Genomic DNA, 9618 nt, shown 5'->3' on the forward strand with positions numbered 1-9618 from the left:
ATTTTAGACCAATGTTTTAAACCATCACAATTCATCACTTTGTACTATTTGGTGGTTATAAAATCTGCAGGAAAAGTAATGTACTTAATTTTAGTAAAAACAAACAAACAAACAAAAAAACCCCACACAACATTTATAAATATTACTTTTCCTCTAAACATTTTACCAGACCATTATACTATTTTACACGAACTGTCCTCATTACCTTCAAACCCCCGTTCAGTAGTTTTAAGTCTTTTCAAAGTGTTTTCACAGAGTCTGCAGCACTTATTCTCGCGTTTCATCTTCTGGGGACCCAGCCACAACCTGAAACAAGCCATAGCTCTGGGGAGGATATAAGAACTTATATTTTATACTGATTAATAAATATTTTGGACCTCCCCCCAGAAAAAAGCAAACCAAACCAACCAACAAACAACAAAAAAAAAACCAAACACCCCAATGATGAAAGGAAGAAGCCTACTGGAAACATTTTCATGTTTTTTGACATTTCTTCAGCAAGAAAGCAGTAATTTAAAAAAGTTATTACACCAGTCTTGCTCAGGTTCAGTGAACATTTATATCGGGTTCAGTAGTACATTGATATGGAAATTGTAAAGGAATGGCTTGTTTAAATGAAACTACACACACGCCTTTAAGTTACCTCACCTTTAAAAGGATAAATATTTGGAAAGCTTCCCATCACTGTCTTCAGTGCAACAACATAAATTTAGCAGCAGCTCTTAGCTAAAAACTCTAAACTCTTTTCTAGTACAGAAGTACATAAAGATTGATCATCTGCTAAAACAAATGAACGAACATAAGGAAAAAAGAGGTTTATTGTGATTGCATTTGTTCTCTTTTCCTGCTTGAGCAGGACCCTCGTTTTTTAGGTGCTCTAGTTCTGTCACAATCAGATGTAGATTTTGTGAAAATCGGCACAACTGAGGCGAATACCTGGGGTAAAAACCCACAGAAATAAGGTCAACAGACATTCCCTGTTAAACTTCACATTTTCAACAAAGCTCTGCAGATTTCATTCAAAATACTTTTAATGGAAAGCAGCTCAAAAAGACAAAAATAAGACTAGGGAATGTGTGCACGTTTAAAGATGAAAGTAGAAAAATACAGAGGGTATTACAGTGGAAAGAAGGAAAAACGGTCAATTCTTGATTACATAAGAAAAAAATGGTGCTGTCATCTTACTTCACTCCGCAAAGTGAGCAGCTGATCTCCTCCGTGCCCTGGGTGAGCAGCGGGCTGCACAGGCACCTAAGGAAGGAAAAGTTGCATGTCACTTACTGGTGTCCTGAGCAGCAACATCCTGCTAGGAGCAACAGTTTCTTTACTAAAAATATAATCTGCTCTCTAGCTAGAAAAATACCCGTTTTCTTCTGTAAGCAATTCCATCACTGAAAGTGTTTAGGTGAAAACTGAAGCACTTTAAAATACTTTTGCCCAGTAAATCAGAAATGAGAGTGAGGCATAACCACAGCACACTGACACAGTCAGGATTTTCTAGACATAACTTTTGCAATACAGCAAGAAGAATTTTTTTTAAAATAGAGTAAACACTCTATTTTCAAACCCCTTCCTCAAATGTGTGAATAATTCAGGGTCCCAACTCTTCCCTCAGAGGCAATGACCGCGGCCTGTACAAGCCCATGCGATGCGGTGTTTTTTTTTGCAAAACGCTTAAAACCGTACCAAGTAACTCAAGTGCTCACTGCAACCAAAAACAATCCCATGTACAGTGCCAGGGTCCCTGTCAGTTGTCCCATCTCCAGAACTCAGCCAGAGGGCTCACCGAGGAGCCTGAGCCTCATGCAACCCCATGCAGGGGGTGCCACATCTCGCTCTGGGCACCTGCTCTGGCTCCTTGGCCATGGGTCAGCCTTGGAGAGCAGAACCAAGCACATTACACCCACAGAAAAATGCAACTGCCCTCATAAACACACAAAACATCCCACATCTCTCCGAGGGGCTCGTGGTAGTGCTTATATGCACGTTTCCCAGTCCTCTCCATATTGCCTTACTGCTACAGTTAAAATCTTTTTTTTTTTTTCTTTTTTTCTTTTTAATCAGACTTGGTATTTTCAAACAAGGAGCTGCCAACGTGGAGCCTTCACTCCACGCTTGCCGAAATCTGCACCAACGGATCCTGTTGCAGGGCAGGGGACTCGAGGCTAAGCTCCATATATACTGTTCTCTTTCCAAGCGGCATGGTGAGAAAATGTGAGAAAATATGTAATTCCAGAGTCCTGTGGCAGCATTAAGCCACAGCTTTTGCCCCCCCATATATTGCCTTTCTTTTCCATAATCGTTGCAGATAGTATTAAGGTAAATGGTGAATGGTTTAATGGAAGTTTAATATTCTGCACATACACATAACAGACATTTTAGCTGCTTTTAATTGATGTAGCTGCTAGCTTTGTTAGGCTCTCAGGAGAGTAGTTCTCGCTGGGAATGAGCCTCCTAGAAGTATCAGTTTGCAAAAACACAATAGTTTGAGCAATAATTGTGCAGAAAGAGACTCGATATTCTTTGCAGCTGAATGAGAGTGTTTTGTTTCACTTTTGTGTAACCCAGCATTGGGTGTCCAAATTATATTCAAACTTTCAAAACAGCTAAATAAAGAAATACATGGGCTAAGTCACTTTTAGGATAAACACATGGACTGGAAAATTTTAGCCAAACAACACATTTTTATAGATGTGAACACATTTAAAAAAAAAAAAAGTAGTAGCAGAAAGTCCTGGTATTACTTAAATAGTCTTGAAGATGTGATGTTAAATTATTTTCCCTTATAAATCAGCTGGCCCTGGTCCGTACATCAGCACAAGCCTTAGCTGGTGCCTGGTTTCATACGGGCCGAAGCGTTCCCTCTCCCAGCTCTTGGTGCTTCAGGAAGCCCCATGGCAGGGCAACAAACCACGGCCACTGCAGCCAGGAACATCCCCGGGCCCAGGAAGAGCACCAGGAACACTATTTTAACAGGCAATGGAAATTCAAGGGTCCAGGATTAAAACAAAGCTCAATTATTTCATCGGTCCAACCGGCATCCGCACTTCCTCTCCGGGGGAAAAATAAAGGCAATGGCCTCGAAAATGAACTCCAAGATTTTTAAGCTTGTGAAAAAAACAGCGGAGGATCTGAAGGTGTTTCTCAGCAGGTACTGCCTGCCTGTCTGGCACAGGGACTTTTGGTGTGATCAAGAATATATGACAGAAAACAGATCCCCGCTTGTAAATATCAAACGATTTGATCGTTTTAAAAGACTTTATTGAAGTTTGATGCTTTTTAATCAAACAAGAAGAACCCACCTACAGTTGCCATAGGAAAAGGTGGAGAATGATATTAGAATAAAACAAGTGCTAAACATGACTTACGCAGAAGGCTTTTTCTTCATATATGCATACGACTTCCATTAATGTCAAGACTGAGAGGAAACTGCATTCCCATTATTTTGCTATCGCACAGCATAAAAGGATTTGATTACGACAATATAATAAGTCTGCAGTGGGCCACAAGAAATATGCCATGCTCACCTATGCTGCCTTTTAAAACAAATTAAAAGCATAATAATGAAATGAATACGTCATTGACTTTTTTTTTTTTTCCCCCTGCTTTATGGCGAAATCCACAGCATCAAAATCTGCAACTGGCCCGTGGAGAGGTTTTATACACTATTTCTATCGCTCAGTATGATATTTGCCAAAAAAAAGTTTAAAATCGCATTCTGGCTGAGCACGCGGAGCTGTGAATAAAAAGAGGCAATAATTTACAGTAAGGCGATAAGAGCGCAATATTGCTTTAATATAAGGTATTAATGAAAATTGCCGTTGTAAGGCAGATAAGACTTAATAACACAACTCTCATTGTGCTCTGTGAGCTGGTGCTTTTGTAAGTTAGCCGGAGCGCTCCGTGGCTGGCGCACAGCCTGACATGGTTTTGAAGACCCGCGCTTTCCAATGCCACGGGAGCTTGAATCTGCTCTCCTGGAAAACCCTGGGCAGGCTTTGCTGCTCTGCCAGTATCCCTGCACTGCCCCGCCAGCTCCCGAGCACCACAGCACACATGCGAGCAGGCTTTCCAGTATTTTTAATGCAATTTAATACTCCTATTTTCATCCACTGATAGCATTTAGCTTTAAAACAAAATGGCTCTGAGACTTTTTTTAGTCTTCTGTTTATCCTTTAATACATGGACATTTTTTAAATGGGCAATGGGATGATGTGGGAAGGGCAGATTAATTTCTTGCCCTTGTTTTGTGTGCCCGGGCAGCTCAGCGTTCCTCTGTGCTGCTGCTGCCCCTTTTGCAAGCATCTTGCGCTGGTGTGGGTTTTGCAATTCTGCTTATTAAATGGCAGCTTGTTTATTTGTGCTAATTGCCAGGGAGAAGGAAGGAAACTGCACTTCTTTTCCCTCTGCAGAGCACTATTTGTATTTCCTGCAAAAGGAAGGGCTGCTCCACGTATTGGCCGTGGGAGCATTTGTGGGAATGAGACCAACGTGCAGGCACAGCCAGCTCCTCTGCTGCAAGGGGGAAATTGTCCTGCTGATGGGACAGGGCTGAAGGGGTGCACAGTGCAGGTTTTAAACCCAAAATGTGACTTCAAAGGGCGAAATAAAGCATTTGTTTTAGAAGCAGGTACATGAAAAGAAAAAAATAATAAAAAGGAGAGGTTTTAACAGTGTGGGCTTTGATATCAATATTTTGTGTTCATCTTTGGCAAACATTTTTGTAGCATTACCAAAGACACACAAAACTGCAAATTGTTCTCCAAAACGGTAACAGTGCGGCCAAGGAGAAGAGGGAGTTTCCCTCACTCTTCAGTGCTCTCAGAAAATACATGCAGATGGTGATAATTTTCCTGCATTATCCCACAGACACATCTACGCTTTGTATCCGAATTGCCTACAAAGTTTTTCTGTTCGAGTCTGACTACCAGAAATCGTGCCGTCCATTTTGGACCAAGTGTGCCGTTTTGATATAGCTAACATGTTACTCTCTGTAGGTGCTGTTTTGGCAGGTCAGGAAGTTGCTCGACACATAGGACAAATGAAAATATTTCTTAAAAAATCAAAAACTATTATGCAAAATTTATTTTCTACAAATCATTCGTCTGCACAGATTTTAAAGATAACTGTGTCATTGTAGAATTCCCCAGTGCTCAAGACTGTGCTTTTCTCAATATGTATTAAAAATGCCCTGATGCTTAAAAGTACTCAAACTTATTTCTATGAACTTCTGGTGAGTCAGCTTTTCACCAACTTTGAGCACTTTTGTGGACTGTGTTTATCATATCACAAACAATTATTGCAGACTTTAAATCTCAGAAAACACACACTAATATTTACAAGCATTGATTCTGGGATCGATATTTCCATGCATATTCTACCACTAAAGGCAGCATGTTGAGAAAGGATAATGCAACTTCATTTATAATCTTGTAGCACTTAGTATCTTAAGTGATGTGCTTTCAGATTCAGAACTGAATATAAAGTTAAAAAAAAAACAAAACCAAAAGCATTAAAAACAAGGGCAACAAACAGTGGAGTGGGCGAAGATATTTAGGAAGCTGAAATGAATTTCTGACAGCATTTTCCCAGTTTGCTGGGATTTAAAAGAGGCCTTGCTTATTTGAAAGGGTGTATTTTACAGACATTTTAAAATCCATTCTTCCTAGCAGCTGACGGGGGTGGGCAGCCAGCCCCTCCGAGGACAGCTCTGCTCTCATGCCAAGGAAGAGTTCTCCTAAAAATGAACCGCACATTCATAAGCCCACGCTCTCGCTGCTCGTAGCTCAGCAATTAAACGGGAGAAGTAAATCCCCGCGTTTTGCTGCAAGGGGGTTATTTTCATTTCTGGCTTTGAAATGACAGCACAGACACACAAGGAGCAAAAATCACGTAGCACCAGGAGGAAAACACATCACATTAAGTGGAATGCTAAAATTATGCTGCATTAGTATGCACAAAAGAATTAAAAACAGCAACTAAAACCTTTAAAAAGGGCCGTTTCTTAAAAGTCATGTAGTGTCATTGCTTATTAAACAACAGAACCCATCTCCTCCAGAGTGGTTTGCTGCACCAAAGCAGTACACTGGGTTTGAAAAAAAAAAACCACCACGCTGTAGAGAGAGCACATGTTACATCAGACACAGTACCTGATTTTTCACTGCACAGCCTTGTCAGCTAGATAGTCTGCCTCTTGGGCGATAAGTGAGAATATTTCATCTTCAGGCTCCTCTACGAGACTTTCACCCTGCAAGAAGGAGAAAAGGAGGATGCTCACACTGGGCTTTTTTTTTTTTCCTTTTTTTTTTTTTTCCTTTTTTTTTTTTTCCTTTTTTTTTTTTTTTTTTCTTGGGAGAAAGGAGCCTGCCGGCAGCTTGGAGCCCCTGCTCGCCCTGCACAGTGTGGGGCTGAGGGTTGCCGGCAGCGAGCGCTGCCCAGCATCACTTATCTCAAACTTTATGGCCAGCCTTGTCGGTGTCTCACAAACATGGGAGGGAATCCTTCCACCTGGCTGGGCACCCCTCCATTCCACATCAACCAGGGAGAAGGCAGACAAAATTTAAATGAAATCAGCCCGTTCTGCAGGCTGCTATCAGCGCCGGCGATGTGTCTGCTGGTGCCTGCATCCAACGGGATGCCACGGCAGGGGTACAGGGAGCTCAGCGAAGGGCTCAGCGCGGCGCTGCCGAGGGGATTTGAGCTCATTTTGGGGCACCTCTGAGGAAGCCTGGGCGTGCGTTAAGAGGGAATTAATGCCCCCCAAATCCAGCCCACCCCGCAAAGCCACAGGAAGAGGAAGTCCGTGGAAAAAAAAAAACGCAACACAACCAAAAAGCAAAAAAAACAACAGGCTAAAATAAGATGTGCCTTGCAGAAGCCATGCCCAGCACAAACGCAAGGCCCCGTGCCGAGCCTCTCTGAAAAATCAACACGTATTTGCCAGGACAGACAATAAAAGCGAGCTGCCACAGCGCTCGGGGCTGAAGGGAGCCAGGGGGCTCGCAGCCCCCCAGCACTCCGGCTGCAGCCCTGCACCAGCCGTGCTTCCATGGCCGAGCGAGCCCCAAGCTGACCGAGGGGCCGTATCAAGCGCAGCCTCCCTCGCTGTGCTGCTCTCCCCATCCCGCAGCTAAAAATACGCCAAATGCCTTAAAAAATCCGCCCGCGTTCGGAGGGGCTGGCCCTCCACCAGGCAGAGCCCCCCGGCTCCGGCACCTCCAGCAGCATCGCAGAAGTGGCTGAGAGAAATTTGTCTGCACGCAGCAAGGCCTAGGGAAAAAAGGATGACATTCCTCCCTCCTCCCCTAACTCATCCATAAATATTTGAAACTCCTTTAGCAGTAGTTTGGGGTTTTGGCCAATGCTCCAATTCCCTTATTTCCTACACATAAATCAACAGAGATATTTGCTGGGCAACAGTGATTTATATTTAATCACTGATAAAAATGCCCTGAGTAAAATGTAGTTTTGAACAGTTTAGGAAATTTGTAACATGTAAACTGAGAGCAGCTGGTATAATCCGTGGGTTACTTCTGCAAGCGACGTGCCTTTTGTAAATGGTTTATTCATATTTATGAAGCACTAAATAGATCCGAATAGGTTTCTAAACAACATTATAAAGCATCTGACAAAACGCAGTGTTATCTCAAAATACTCAGCTTGTTCCTGCGAGGAGCCAGCACGGAGCATGTTAAAATATGGCAAGAATTTCAAACAATGCACAAGCTGCATGGGCTTCGTAAGGATGGTACTTATCATACAATAAAGCCTGGGCCCGCTAACACAGTTTTCACTTTAAAAGAAAAGGTTACTAATTTGTTACATTGGCTTACCGCAGATTTCAAAGGTTTGTAAGCACCAGCTTAAACCCAGAATTTTTTAAAGTCTGCCCAGATTTTCTCTTCTTGCCTAGCAGCAAATCTCTCGACTCTCCTTGTCTGGGTGGGAGGCTCTGCTCGCAGCTGGCCATCCTCTGGTCCAGCACAGGGATTTTCCAACAATTCCGCTAAGTCGCCCTCTGACTTTGCAAGAAGAACCTATCGGAGGCAAAAATTGATTTCCCCCCCCACACACACCCCACCCCACCTCCCCTCATTATGCTGCCAAAACCGCTTCCTACAGATAATATCTAGTTAGACAGACGTCACGGAAGGAGAGAAGGAGCGACCGCACCTCTCCCGGCATGTACGGCTGTTGACACGTTACATGACACATGTAATTAAAAATGTCAGCCAGAGCGGCGGGGGCAGCCAGGGCCGTGTGGCCTGCGTGAAGCCTCCTCCACCTGCGGCCTCCTGCCTCGCCACGCGCCCCGGCCTCTCGCTCGCCGGGTCGACGGCGACGTGGCGACGTCCTGTGCTTTCGCTCGCTCGGCCCGTTGGCTGCCGCCGGCCCGCCCAGCTCCGATGCAGCTGTTTTAATACCTCCCAAGGGTTTTGCGCCGAAAATAATAGCTCCCACAACCTCGCTTCTCCCAGGTTCTACTATTTCAGCTTTATGCCTCCGACAGCTGCTCCGTGTCTTTGTCCGCAGCACGACGGCGGCGAGGGGTCCGACTTCTACCTACGAACCCAAGGAGGTGGTGGTGGTGGTGGTGGTGGTGGTGATGGTGGGGGTCAAGGAGCAGCCCCCGCCCTCGGTACCGGGGCCGGACCCCGTCCCGCCGGGTCAAGGCGCCCACTGGGGGGGGCGGCAGAGGCAGCCAAGTGCACGGCCCCGCCGCGCCGCGCCCGGCCCCGCCACCCTCTGCTGATCAAAGTAGGAAGTTTTCATGACAACCGGAGTCAAAGGGCCTGCATCGCAAATGAACTCGATTTCTGCGATGTTGATATATCCCGGCTCTATTGTCTCTTTTCAGACACAGTATGAACCCTTCCGGTCTCAATGATTACATTACAGAAGCACTTTCACATGTGTGCTTCGTTTGCACAAAGGGTTTCCTTGCTCCACCACCATCTGGCCACAAATCAGATAAATAAAGGCAGAAGAATTAAAATTAAAGCTTAGAGTTTTTTTTTCCCCTCCGTCGTCTTCTTCAACCATTATGAAACCCCTCCCTCCCCCCGTCCCATTCTGGATGTGGAAGCTACTTTTTTTTACGAAACCTGGGAAACCCCCCCCCCACCCCCTCCAAAAAGCTGTGAAGAAAAGTGCCTAAGGAAAAGGAAAGAAAGAAAAGAAATAAGTAAATAAAGAAAAAGAATAGTAAAAAAAAAAAAAAAAAGTAAGAATAAAATAAGAAAGAAAAAGATAAATAAGAAAGAAAAAGTAAGGAAGAAAAATAAATAAATAAGATGAAATAGGAAGAAAAAGAAAGAAGGAGAGAGAGAAAGAAGAGAAGGAGAGAAGGAGAGAAGGAGAGGAGAGAAGGAGAGAAGGAGAGAAAGAGAAAGAGAGAAAGAGAAAGAGAGAAAGAAAGAGAGAAAGAGAAAGAAAGAGAGAAAGAAAGAGAGAAAGAAAGACAAAGAAAGAAAGAAAGAAAGAAAGAAAGAAAGAAAGAAAGAAAGAGAAAGAAAGAAAGAGAGAGAGGAAAGAAGAGGAAACAAAAAAGAATAGTGCAGTCTTTCACTCCCAAACCCATTTGTAGGGCAGCGTAACCTATTTTACAGTAAAGATAGT

At 43.8% G+C, this 9618-nt stretch overlaps 1 protein-coding gene across 1 annotated transcript; it reads right to left on the bottom strand.

Annotated features, from left to right (window-relative positions):
• Window positions 1–892: 892 nt before the first annotated feature.
• On the bottom strand, window positions 893–8184 carry CNPY1 (canopy FGF signaling regulator 1). Its single transcript, XM_040550253.1, is given in 5 exon segments — window positions 893–936; window positions 6150–6168; window positions 6170–6247; window positions 7833–8036; window positions 8173–8184. Coding segments are annotated over 5 exon segments (357 nt in total).
• Between the last annotated feature and the right edge of the window lie 1434 nt (window positions 8185–9618).

Source organism: Cygnus olor, chromosome 2 (genome assembly GCF_009769625.2).
Source record: "Cygnus olor isolate bCygOlo1 chromosome 2, bCygOlo1.pri.v2, whole genome shotgun sequence".
NCBI lineage: Eukaryota > Metazoa > Chordata > Aves > Anseriformes > Anatidae > Cygnus > Cygnus olor.